This window comes from Melanostigma gelatinosum (assembly GCF_949748355.1).
Source record: "Melanostigma gelatinosum genome assembly, chromosome: 17".
Taxonomy (NCBI): domain Eukaryota; kingdom Metazoa; phylum Chordata; class Actinopteri; order Perciformes; family Zoarcidae; genus Melanostigma; species Melanostigma gelatinosum.
The window spans coordinates 23,047,340-23,061,080 of NC_136650.1; the positions used below are offsets into that span (position 1 = coordinate 23,047,340).

Genomic DNA, 13,741 nt, shown 5'->3' on the forward strand with positions numbered 1-13,741 from the left:
AGCAGAGGAACACTTGTGTTCTGGTCCATTTCACCTGCTATTTGAACCCAGACGTCTCAGTTCAGCTGGAAGCAAGACGAGAGTTCAGAAACAATGAAACAGGAAACAGCGAAACTCTTCAAAAGTCACACAAACCGGCACACAACGGGTTAATTCCCCTGACAGTTGCATTGTGGGAGCATTGAGCTGAGCTCCACCACGCTGCAGCTCCTCTACTCAACCGAACAGATGAACTGGTGATCGGACGAAGAGTCGGACCGTTTGTGGCGCTCAGTAGATCGACGATCGTCAGACGTGACTTCTGTTCTGATCGTCTGAACAGAAGCGATCAGAACTCTACCGGTGAAGCCGGTCACGTGACGTGATGAGAGAGCAACAGAACATTCCCATCGCTCTTAATGAACTGAACTCATTGTGCTTTCCTCTCCTCTCTCACTTATTTGCTAACTCCTCCGCCCCCTCGCTCAATATTTGTCTCTGGAGCGACATTCACCAGCGTGGGTGAGCTGTGAGCTGTGAGCTGTGAGCTGTGAGCGAGGAGAGAGGAGAGAGGAGAGAGGAGAGAGGAGAGAGGAGAGAGGAGGAGAGCCGGAGGAGGTCGTTGCTGCCGGCGAGCCGCCAGAAATCCCAAAACCTCTCGGGCACCTAAACGCCTCGTTCATCTCGCGGCGCAGCCAATCAGAGGAGGGGATGGAAATAGACTGCGGCGGTTATAAAATACAGCCAAGTTATGAAGCGCCGCTGCTGCTGAATTGTGGTTCCAATGTTCTTGTCGTTGGGCGCTCCGTGGTGAGAGCGGTTCCTGTTTTCAGAGGCTGTGAAATGTAATTAGGATTTATAAACGGCCGCAGAAACCTTCAGTCAAAAGAGGGAACGTTTACAGGTTCTGTGCGCTCCCAGGATGCAACACTTCATTAGGTGTGATCTCAGCTCTCTGGTTAATGGAGACCAAGAAGACACACTCGCTCACTTCCTGTCTGATGTTGCAGCGTGTTCAGTGACTCTGTGTGTGTGTTGGCTGACGTTCTGTGGATCTGTGGACCAACAGGAGAACTCGACTTCGCAGCTTTGATTCCTGTTTTTAGAGCAGAGCCAACAGGTCAGAGCTTCATTCATACGATCACGTTCAGCGTTTGAACTCTGCGCTGCCTTTGCTCTCCATTGTGCTGAAAGCCGTGTTTGAAAGCTCGGGCTACGCTGATGTTATTACTGTTGCACTGTTGGCAGCATTACATCCCAGCGGTGGCTGTCGGTTACATGTACATATTTCCAAAATTCATAAAACAAACCATTGTGCCTCGATCTATCGTCCCACATCACACGCTGTGTTAGCGTTAGCATCAACCTAGCAGACCCATGGTGACGCCATCACAGATCACATGTCTCTGCATCAGGGTGATGACGTCATCAAAGATAACGACAGACATTTGAACATGAAATCAACAATCAACGAGAGAGAGAGGAAGTGACACGTACTTGAAACCTGGCGCCATGTTGGCACAGCTCCCGGTCCGCAGCCAGATGCAGTATGGGTCACGAGAGGCCAGGCAGGCTCTGAGGAGAGAGGAGAGGGTAGTTCATCTGGATCTCCATGATCTCCATGATCTACATGGTCTACATGGTCTACATGGTCTACATGATCTACATGATCTACATGGTCTACATGGTCTACATGATCTACATGGTCTCCATGGTCTACATGATCTACATGGTCTACATGGTCTACATCAGGGATTCCCAAAGTGGGGTGCGCGCACCCCTGGGGGTGCGCGAGCTGCCTCTAGGGGGTGCGCGAGAGGAAAGGTGTAATGGCGGTCTGATGGTGTAATAATATTAAATATTAAAAAAAAATGTAATTTTAATTTAAAAACTGTCAGGTGGGACATCTGAAGCTATCAGTCGTAAAAGAGGAGAGGGACAGAGAGAGAGAGAGGAATCGGAGGCGAGGGGAACGGAGAGGTGCAGCACAGACAAATCGGGAGCACATCGGCCCATCGCGGAGTCAAGGTGAAAAAAGAGGAAACGAGAGTGAGCATCAGACTGGGAAAAAAAGAGGAAATATGATGAAAAGTATGTGTGTCTGGGCTTCACTTGGATTGGCAACGCAGATTCCCCAAAGCCACAGTGCGTGGTGTGCAGTGAGGTTCTGGCTAACAGTCTGAAGCTCTTATTTACGTCGCCACCTGAACACCAAGCATGCCAGTGCAAGTCAAAAGCCCCTTACATTGTTTATATCCAAATTGGAGGAATTACAAAACAGCCAAAACAACTGCAGTCTCATTCATGTGTTGGTCTATAAATGACGCACTACGGGCTTCATATCTGGTTACAGAATAGCGAGAAAGGGGCTACCGCACACAATCACTGAAGACGTGAGCTTGCCAGCTGCCAGAGAGATGGTGGAATGTATGATTGGGGAGAAAGAAGCAAAAAAGTTGGACATGATCCCGGTGTCCAACAACACTGTGTCTCCGCATCGATGCTTTGTCCGAAGACATCCTGGCTACATTAGTCGCTCATTAATTGTAAATTAAATGTGATAATCTGCCTCTGAGCCTGTGCGTGTGTCCTCACATCCGTATTGCTCTTTAAAAGTGACGCCTTGTGTCACTGAAAGTTATTGAAACTTTGTTGCAGTGTTTCAGGGCGTTTTCACACCTTCAGTTCGTTTGCTTTGTTGCAGTTGCTCCTTTGTTCGGTTTGTGTTCACACTGCAACATTTAACAGCGGACTAAATCTTGTAAACAAATGCCACGCGCGAGCAAACTGTTCTCTCATTGGTCCGATTCTTATGCGGCTATGAAAGCTTAAAAGGCTCTGTTGCTTCTTTTTTTTTTTTTTTTTTAAGGGGGGGGGGGGGGGGGGGTGCGCGAACCCGGTCGGGATGTAGAAGGGGGTGCGCGGCCTAAAAAGTTTGGGAACCGCTGGTCTACATGATCTACATGGTCTCCATGGTCTACATGATCTACATGGTCTACATGGTCTACATGATCTACATGGTCTACATGGTCTACATGATCTACATGGTCTACATGGTCTACATGATCTACATGGTCTACATGGTCTACATGATCTACATGGTCTACATGGTCTACATGATCTACATGGTCTACATGGTCTACATGGTCTACATGATCTACATGATCTACATGGTCTACATGATCTACATGATCTACATGATCTACATGGTCTACATGGTCTACATGATCTACATGGTCTACATGATCTACATGGTCTACATGGTCTACATGATCTACATGGTCTACATGATCTACATGGTCTACATCAGGGGTCTTCAACTAAAATTCCAAAAGGTCCAGATTGAGAACATCTCCTCGGGCAAAGGTCTGAAACATGACAATCATTGAAGAGGAGCAGAGGAGGAGAATCTGCTTTCTTACCTTCTACAGGCTCCGTGTCGCGTGCAGCGGCTCAGCGGCAGCCTGATGACGCAGCTGGTGAAGGCCACGAACAAGGCGTGATGGTCCTTATCCAGCTCCAAACCCAGGACCCTCCTGTCCTCCTGACCCTGAACGTTACACCTGCACACAGACGTTAGACGGTTTAGCAGCAGCGCTAGTCTTCAGCATGGAGGACCGAGACCGGAACTCTCCCCCGCAGGTCTTACTTGGACGGGTTGTAGACGTCGATGTCCTCCAGCAGTTTGGATCCGAAGCTGTCGTTGGGATGCGTGGTGGCCAACACCTTCAGGACTCGGCCTTCGTCCGAGCCCAGGAACATCACCGTCCGGTCCTTGAAGGGGCCGGCGGACACGTCCACCACGATCTGGGTCAGCTTGGACCTGCCAGTTAAAAACAAGACGCTCGGTGAATCTGTGAGGAAACTATCAGATCTGTAAATCTTTCAAACTTGCAGAGCGGATTTGGCAGCATGTGTAGTAATGAAAGGAACTCATCGGCCTCTTCATGAGCCACGTTAACCTCGCCAGTCAACCTGCTGTCCGTTTGAACGCCGCTTCAGACACGACTCACAGTGGAACCTACGGGGAACCAAACCCGAGGAGAACATTGATCACGAGTCCTGATCCGACGGGTTTAAGACGCTCAAATGTTCTCACCTCTTGTGGAGTCGCACCGCTCGTCAATGTCACACTTGTCCCAGGCAGCCAATCAAATCGAGCAAGAGGCGGGCTTTACCACTTTACCCCTGACTTCCTGTTTAGATGCGGGTAGATGTGGTAGAATCGACACTATTGATGCTGAATGACGATGAACTGATCATCCCCCTCCTCCTCATGCAGAGCAGAGCAGCATTAGAGCTCGATGTCTCATCGGACTCAACGAGTAAAACATCACAGCGGCTTCAGGGCCTTATTCCTCATGTCGTCAGTGTGTGAAGGGCATGCTGGGACATCGCTCTCAGCCCCTAGAGTGAGAGGACCTGTCCCTCTGGACGCGGACATCTTCATCATCTGGGACGGCTCATTCAAACGCCTGGTTTCCGGTCTGGTGATCCGGATCCATCAGAACCTCATCTGAAACCTGCAGATCTCAAAGCTCCGGTTTATTTCAGAGACGGAGGAAACGACCAATCAGAGCTGGTTATCAGGTCCAGGGCGGTGGATTCGCTGACTGTAACTTTGAAACTCGCTTCGGATCTCGTTCTGCCATCTGTTCCTGTTATCTGATTGGATTAAAGGCCGCTGGCTGCTGCTGACTGAGAGAATGAAAGATGTTATAACGTTCCCATCACGGTCGGTGACGACTCAACGGTCCGCTGACATTTGACGGCGGTCTCGAAGCTCGAAGCTCGATTTCTTCGGCTGTTGCATCTCGTAAGTGAGAAGCAGAGCCACAAACACAGTGATCCATCGCAGAGACGACAGGAAGAAGAACTCTTCTGTCTTCTGTCACAAGTTGATCTCATCAGCCGACACAAGTCAGACGAGTATACGAGTAAAAGAACGCTCCTCTCTCTCTTTGCTCTCCTGACCGTGTCCTCAAATACAAAATATGTTGAGACCAGGTGGAAACCTCCACTTCTGAGGAGTGAAGCCGATGCTTCATGTGTTAAAGCTGCATTCTCTCTAGTGTCCACCAGGGGGCGACTCCTCTGGTTGTATAGAAGTCTATGAGAAAATGACTCTACTTCTCTCTTGATTTATTCCCTCAGTAAACATTGTAAACATGAGTTTATGTCTCAATCTCTAGTTTCAAGTCTTCTTCAATACAGCATGATGTTCATTTAGTACATTATGGTCCATTTAGAGTCACACAGACCATAAAGCAGGGGATGCTTTAGGGCGGGGCTACACGCTGATTGACAGGTCTCTACGTCACTCCTCCTTAGTCCTAATATGGTCACTTCCTGTTCACTGGTTGCAAAAAACAACAACATGGCGACGTCCGTAATCCAAGATGGCTTCTGTGAATTACTTAGTTTAGCTTTGTTTTTATTTAAGATTCATTCATTTTTAAAGGCAAGAAATTCACCATTTAGATTCCAATGCGTAGATCAGTTTTATGTAAATAACGCTGATGTTGTTGAAGACGCTGGCTGTGTGAGAAGAGCAGGTCGGCTCCACTTCATGTTGAAACATGAAATATTACAAAATGACTCAAAAACCACCAATGAGGTGACAGCTAGCTCGCAGACAGACAGACGGGTTGGTTTGATTCTCTCTCGAGATGAACTGTCGCACTTTTCTGTTTTCTCATCAAAGACAAACAATTGCGTTTGAACTGGAAGTGAAACAGAATGGAGCGGCAGCATGAGACGAGTGTGAGTTTTGGCTTCACACGGGCCTCGGACAGCGGTCTGCTGGGTGAAGGTCCTGAGCTCGTTTGTTGTTATTTATACCGCTGTACGTGACCCCGCTTCCCTTTCTTTTCTCCCGCCATAACTTGGGCTACGTGGAGCGCCGTGGAACCGGACCAAGCTGCCTTATTCAACGAGGCCCAAATCCCAGTAATCCACGTTATCCCAGCGGTCCAGCTACGGGCGGCTTCATTACCTGCTGGAGGTCCTGGTGAAGCAGGGCCGGTCGTTGACGGAGGGAACCGCTTCGTCCATCAGAGGATAGGACTTGATAAACGTCAGCGTCTCGTCGGGGAACTGAACCGACGACGTGAATTCTGCAGCCGGACCGTCACCTGCACAAGAACCGGGTCTGGAGGGAAAAAACTAAAAATGTAAAATACTGCTGGGCTTAAAGTAGTCCTGGATTCAGATGGTCTCACCTGGGTCTGGGAACCTGCTCGTCAGGAACTGGAGTCCAGGACGAGTCGCTGGTCCGCTGCTCCTTGAACTTCCCGTTGAAGACCTTCTCGATGTCGTCCATGTAGAACGCACAGACGGCCGAGCCGGGGATGCTGCAGAGAGAGAGAAGGTTCTATCAAGCCGTCCTTTGGAGGAGTGAGGACCGGACTCACTGTCCTACTTTCAAACATATGTCCCCACTTTCCACAAAATGTCTTTATTCCAAAAGAAATGTCTTCACTTTTCAAAATGTGCTCACTTTCTACCAAATGTCCCCATATTCCAAATATATTCTCACTTTCCACAAAATGTCCTCTCTCTAAAAGTGTCCTCCCTCCTCAGGTCTGGGACTGAGACAGGTCCTCACAGGGACCGTGGACAGACAGGTCCTCACAGGGACCGTGGGCAGACAGGTCCTCACAGGGACCGTGGACAGACAGGTCCTCACAGGGGCCGTGGACAGACAGGTCCTCACAGGGACCGTGGACAGACAGGTCCTCACAGGGACCGTGGACAGACAGGTCCTCACAGGGACCGTGGACAGACAGGTCCTCACAGGGACCGTGGACAGACAGGTCCTCACAGGGACCGTGGACAGACAGGTCCTCACAGGGGCCGTGGACAGACAGGTCCTCACAGGGACCGTGGACAGACAGGTCCTCACAGGGACCGTGGACAGACAGGTCCTCACAGGGACCGTGGACAGACAGGTCCTCACAGGGACCGTGGACAGACAGGTCCTCACAGGGACCGTGGACAGACAGGTCCTCACAGGGGCCGTGGACAGACAGGTCCTCACAGGGACTGTGGACAGACAGACGGACACTGATGCGTACCTGTTGGCCTGAGTGGTGAAGACGCCGACCACAGCAGGTCTCTGGTTGATCTGCAGCACGTTGGTGAGAGACTGGAGGATGTCGAAGTAGAAGAAGGAGTCTCCGGAGACAGAGCAGTTGAGACGGGCCTGAACACACACACACACACACCGAGTTATGAGTGTGGACACCAGAGGACACCAGGAGACACCTCGTCCATGTCCTTTGTCATTTCCTTCCTCACCTTAAGGAAGGACGTCCAGTATCTCTCCAGAACTCTGGGTGAACCTCCGTTATCGTTCTTACAGACCCGGGCGACTCGAGAGAACACCACCTGGAGAGAGAGAGGCGGGTTTACTCAAGTCTGCTATCTGGAGCCTCTTAGTCTGGTCCAGAGACCGACATGTTGAACCTGAGGACGGCAGACAGGGTCACAGCGAGACAGCTCAGTCTGAGGTAGTGTTGTTGTGAACACAGCTCTGGTAGAAGGATCAGGAGATCCTCACAGGACCAAGTTGATGACTTCATGCCCGAACGTCTCGAATCAAACATCTACTTATTACTACAACAAATCATCACAGCCAATCAGAGCAGAGTTCAGTTCATACACATCCACATCTATGGATTATGTATCATCAATCTACACACACACACACACACACACACCTTTCCCAGGGCGGTGTACTCCACTGCGATCTCACTGAGGAAGAAGTAGACGTAGTTAGCGTAGTCGATGGCGTGCAGGAAGTGAGGCTCTGCAGAGAGGAGGAGGTGAAGAAGATGAGGTGAAGAAGATGAGGTGAAGAAGATGAAGGAGAAGAAGAAGGACAACACGCCTGCATGTCAACTGCATGTGCTGACCATTCAGTACATTTTATCAACAATTTCTACCTTTTCTGGGAGCGCAGACATCTTTTTACAGCGCATGGAATTTGCCTGAACAAGTCAGGGGTAAGACTGTTTACCTCGAACCTGTTTTTAAACCCAAACGACACCCAACCCGACTCATAACTTTGACTTTCTATCTCATAACTTCGACTTTCTATCTCATAACTTCGACTTTCTATCTCATAACTTCGACTTTCTATCTCATAACTTCGACTTTCTATCTCATAACTTCGACCCCTGCTTTAGAGTCTAAAGGCTCTGAAGTCTGAAGGCTCTAAAGGCTCGAAAGGCTTCAGACTCTTTCTTTAGTGTGAGCTCTGTGACCGACCTCTGAGCCACTTGGAGTCGTACTTGACGGTCCTGAGGACGGGCCGGCCGTCTCCCAGACTCCTGTAGAGGACGGCGTCGCTGGCCAGGAAGTCCGTCATGGTGGCCGAGTAGAAATCTCCTCCTGACAAACGGCAACACGGACACTTTAATGTCAAGAGACGTGGTCACAGTTTCACTGTACTTCACTTATCATTACTGTATACAGCAAGTATGTAACTCAGTACATATAACTCCGTACACCTGGAGATGGAGATTGTGAATCTTTCAGCCTGCGGCTACATAACACAGAGAGACGAACGAGTGTTTGATGACTCACCAGCGAACAGTCCCACGTTGGACTGACCGGACTCAAAGGGACACCGAGCCTGGCCGACCACCTCCTCCCCGACCTGCTCCAGAGACGTCATCTGAGAGGAGACACGTAGTAAAGTCACGCAGTACGAGACGGAATGTACGCAAAGTCTTCTGGTGTCAGTCAGTGTTCAGCAGAGCCTCTCAGCCACATGAAGTAACGGAGTGAGAGCAGCTTCTTGTTCTAAGGAACGCGTCTCTTTAAGAGCTCCACGCGTATATATGTGCTTATTCACAGACAGGAGGAGTTCTCATGAATAACAAGCTCAGCGATGTGTTTGTTTCAGACTTATTCTCATTATTATCTACCAAAGATCTTCATTGTTCTCAGACTTTTGAGAACAATGAAAGTAAAGAGATAAAAAGAAACGACACCGCAGAGTTTACGTTCATCGTAAGTTAAAGTGATTTTCCTTTCAGCACCGTGGACAGCTCCTCAGCAGATTCAAAATACGGTTCTGTCTCCACCAAAACATTTTAAAACTCTACGACGACACGTCACCGGACTCATCAACATTTTCTATGTCAGTGTTTCCTGCGTGAACGCAGCGTTTTCATTGCTCGGGACTTTAAGACGGAAGCCCTGATCCTCCTGGAGCTCTACAGCATGACGGCTAGGCTAACCGTTAGCATGCTGGTGAGAGCAGCACACGCTAAAGCAATGATTGACGGACACGTGGAGACGGATCAGTGCATTGTTTATGTTTTTATATAGAATTCAGTCACTGGAATGAATTAACTTGTGTATTTTGTACCTTTTGTTTTGAATGATTCCATATTTAAACATGTGTAAAGTTATATCTGAGTGTTTTGGAGCTGCGTGTCAACCTTTCCTCAGTGAGTTATTAGATATCACCCCGGACCATCACATCTAGTCACATGACTTGGACTTGAGTTATATATTTGATGACTTTAGACTCGACTTTGACTTGAACACCGATGACTCAGCTTCACTTCGACCCAAAGATTAAAAAGTATTTGATCCAGAAGGTTTGTTCTTTCACAGTAACACTTCATTCCTCAGATTGTTTTCTACGATTAGCTTCAGTCACAAATAAACAGAAATATTAAAAATAATTAATGGTTTTTGTCAAATTTATTGTAATGAACTGTAAATATGTAATTTCATTAACTACACAGAGCAACAGTATGATCAACATACAGTATATATAAGATAATACAGAGATGGAAGGCTTGTTATATATACATGTTATATATGTTATATATTATATAACATATATAACATATATAACATATATAACATGTATAACATATTATGTTATACATGTTATACATGTTATACATGTTATATAACATATATAACATGTATAACATATTATGTTATACATGTTATATATGTTATATATGTTATATATTATATAACATATATAACATATATAACATATATAACATGTATAACATATTATGTTATACATGTTATACATGTTATATATGTTATATAACATATATAACATGTATAACATATTATGTTATACATGTTATATATGTTATATATTATATAACATATATAACATATATAAGATATATAACATATATAAGATATATAACATATTATGTTATACATGTTATATATGTTACATAATATATATGTTATATATTATATAACATATATAACATGTATAACATATTATGTTATACATGTTATATATGTTATATTGTAGGTGTGTGGAAACAAACAAGGAGTCGAGTATTCCCTTTGGCTGCACCTTGTGGCCGTTTATTTCCATCCATATAAAACACATTCACTTCCTGTCACCCTTTAACCCCCTCTGTTACCAGGGTTACGCCCCTTTCCTTAAAGGGGCCCCGTGAATTCGGTCATCCCCTACAATATGTTATATATGTTATATATTACATAACATATATAACATATATAACATATTATGTTATACATGTTTAGACTGGTGGAATGAATGTCTCTAGTATTTAGTGTGAACATGTATTTTAATCACTATTTCTTCACAGTGCAGATGAATAATAATGACCTTGATATAGAAACATGACTGATTCAGCGTTTGATTAAAAAACACTTCCAATCGTATCGCTCACAGTAGGATATATGTTGAGAGCTTCATCGCTGACTATGTGTGGAGCTGCATCCTGTAAAGACTTCCTGTTCTTTACAAGCTGAGTTTTATTTCCTGCCATCGATCAATACAACGAGAGCAGCTCAGTGTTCCCGAGTGCTGCTTTCCTCCTTTTGGATCCAAATAGAAGAGGAAGCAGAGCTCCTCGTCTGCAGGTAAACGTAGGCTCTTTCCCGCCGCCGGAGGTTTCAAAGCACAGGAAGCTGCTGCTAAACGGGGTCAGCGCCTGTCAATCAAACTCACGGCACCACGGCAAGGTGAAAAAGGAGGGGGGGGGGGGGGGGGGGGGGGCACGACTCTGGATTGACACCTGAGATTGTGGCTTTCTGTGAAGGTGTTGTGTTTGGTCCTGACGAGGCGTCTCGAGCTGCCTGACACTTTCAATTAGGAGCTGAAGGAGCCCCGCCACAATAAAAGTCGCCTCGTCGCCTCTCTGCTCATTAAACCGACGTTTGTGACGGAAATTCAACAGCTGAGATCGAAAAATGGGGCCGGTTAAAGTACACACACACACGCACGCACGCACGCACGCACGCACGCACGCACGCACGCACGCACGCACGCACGCCCAACCAAGTCGTTTTGTTTCTGTTGTTTCGTGTGAACACTGAAGTTTATTTTGAAAAGACTGTATGAGCGGAATTTAAACACTTCCAGTGGTAGAATGAATTCACTGACTGGTGAAATATTGTGTGTTTGAACGCTAAAGTTATGAAACATCTGGACAGACCCGCTACTTTTAGTTTGAAAGCACAGTCCTCTCCAGTGTGATCGAAGTATTTCCTGCTCTGGTCTTAAAACACATTCAAACGATGGACATGAAGCTGGAAAAGAAGTCTTCATCAACGGCTGAGAACATGCAGAAAGCCCGTTTACCTTGTAGTTCCGGCAGGTGGGGTTGAAGGCGTTGGTGCCGCAGGCGAACAGCGTCTCGTCGTTTCGTGGCACCAGAACTTTGACGTAGTTGTAGCACTCGTCCTAGAAACACCAACAGCAGAGTGTGACGACCCTCATTCATCGTGACACAAACGTCGTATCTTTACAAGCACAAGTCTTCAATGTCTTCGTTCTACAGAAGCAAACACAGGCTTTCTAATTTTATCTTTGGTGTCGCTGAACTTTAAGAAATGAAGCATCATTGCTGATTATTATCACGTCCGTCAGCGAGGAAACATTTTCCTAAAATAGTTTCTGCAGGTTGGAACGAACAGAACGTGTCTGATTTCATCTACATATTTAATTCAGTGTTTTTTAAAAGCATCCGTCCACAAACACAAATAAATGAAAGTGAGAAAACCACAGAAGAAGAGGAGGTGGTGAGGTAATGAAACAGAAACTCACGCTGTTCTTCCCTCTGACCGTACACTTGCTGACGTCTTTGGATCGCCACGTCAGCTTCTGAAACAGGAAGATGTTTGTTGACGAGAACTGAATGCAAACACTCCGGTGAGGACTATGACTCAGAAACACTCCGGTGAGGACTATGACTCAGAAACACTCCGGTGAGGACTATGACTCAGAAACACTCAGGTGAGGACTATGACTCAGAAACACTCCGGTGAGGACTATGACTCAGAAACACTCAGGTGAGGACTATGACTCAGAAACACTCCGGTGAGGACTATGACTCAGAAACACTCAGGTGAGGAGTATGACTCAGAAACACTCAGGTGAGGACTATGACTCAGAAACACTCAGGTGAGGACTATGACTCAGAAACACTCCGGTGAGGACTATGACTCAGAAACACTCCGTGAGGACTATGACTCAGAAACACTCCGGTGAGGAGTATGACTCAGAAACACTCAGGTGACTCAGAAACACTCAGGTGAGGACTATGACTCAGAAACACTCAGGTGAGGACTATGACTCAGAAACACTCCGGTGAGGACTATGACTCAGAAACACTCAGGTGAGGACTATGACTCAGAAACACTCCGGTGAGGACTATGACTCAGAAACACTCAGGTGAGGACTATGACTCAGAAACACTCCGGTGAGGACTATGACTCAGAAACACTCCGGTGAGGACTATGACTCAGAAACACTCAGGTGAGGACTATGACTCAGAAACACTCAGGTGAGGACTATGACTCAGAAACACTCAGGTGAGGACTATGACTCAGAAACACTCAGGTGAGGACTATGACTCAGAAACACTCAGGTGAGGACTATGACTCAGAAACACTCAGGTGAGGACTATGACTCAGAAACACTCAGGTGAGCCAGTGATTGAATCTGAGCAGACCAATACATCACTCAAAGTCAAAGTTTGCTTTGTTGTCAATTCCACAATGTACTGAACATACAGTGGAGTTGAAAAGACGTTTCTCTCTAGTCCAACATATAAACATATAAAGTGAATACAGTGCAATAGATTAAAAACATTTTGACAATATATATATCATAAGAGAAAAAAACAAAAAAGCTATCAATCTGTATTTAGCAGCAGTTGGACGTGGGGTTTCCCAACATGGACGTATAAACTGAAACATTTAACACTTTCCTTTAAAGACAAACATACAGAGAGGAGGACCGAAAGGTCGGATCACTGATAACGAGACGAACATCTCACATCAAAGAGCTGCTGTGGGCCGTCCCACAATGCACCGGGAGGCCCATCATGGGGGGGGGGGGGGGGGGGACCCTGTAACCCCTCCTCTTTGATGAGGAGGAGGTGTGCAGATCAAAGGGAAGCGCGTCCTTTGTGTTACGAGCTGCTGTAGTTTTGTTCTGCCGCTCTGACATTCTCTGCGTTTGTCAGCCGTCAGGTTTGATGCCGTTCTCGGCGCTTTGAGGGAAAGATTCTTACGTGAGACAGAAATCACAGAGCGGAGCAGCAGCTCAGAGTCTGAGTGATGTTTTCTAAAAGAAGCTAGAAACTCAATCCTAGTGCGACGGGAAAGAGACGGTGACAGAAGCAGAACCAGAGTACAACGGATATTGAAGTGGTTTCCGTGGTCATTCGACAAGTACAAAAGAAAAATGGCGACGGCTGTCACTCGCTATGGTGTCAACACACGTCAGTGT

General features: G+C 46.7%; 1 protein-coding gene across 1 annotated transcript in view; it reads right to left on the bottom strand.

Moving 5' to 3' along the window:
• LOC306791228 (semaphorin-6C-like) overlaps positions 1 to 13,741 on the bottom strand; it is a gene marked incomplete at its 3' end in the record, with an annotated part of 39,165 nt that overhangs the window by 3,692 nt on the left and 21,732 nt on the right. Inside the window, exons 5-17 of the mRNA XM_079287855.1 lie at positions 12,053 to 12,109; positions 11,588 to 11,689; positions 8,569 to 8,659; positions 8,251 to 8,373; positions 7,701 to 7,789; positions 7,279 to 7,368; positions 7,056 to 7,183; positions 6,201 to 6,332; positions 5,975 to 6,130; positions 3,629 to 3,802; positions 3,402 to 3,542; positions 1,477 to 1,554; positions 1,024 to 1,034 (exon numbers count right to left, since the gene is read on the bottom strand). Of these exons, the coding sequence (XP_079143981.1) occupies positions 1,024 to 1,034; positions 1,477 to 1,554; positions 3,402 to 3,542; positions 3,629 to 3,802; positions 5,975 to 6,130; positions 6,201 to 6,332; positions 7,056 to 7,183; positions 7,279 to 7,368; positions 7,701 to 7,789; positions 8,251 to 8,373; positions 8,569 to 8,659; positions 11,588 to 11,689; positions 12,053 to 12,109 (1,372 nt within the window). The remainder of the gene's footprint in view (positions 1 to 1,023; positions 1,035 to 1,476; positions 1,555 to 3,401; positions 3,543 to 3,628; positions 3,803 to 5,974; positions 6,131 to 6,200; positions 6,333 to 7,055; positions 7,184 to 7,278; positions 7,369 to 7,700; positions 7,790 to 8,250; positions 8,374 to 8,568; positions 8,660 to 11,587; positions 11,690 to 12,052; positions 12,110 to 13,741) is intronic.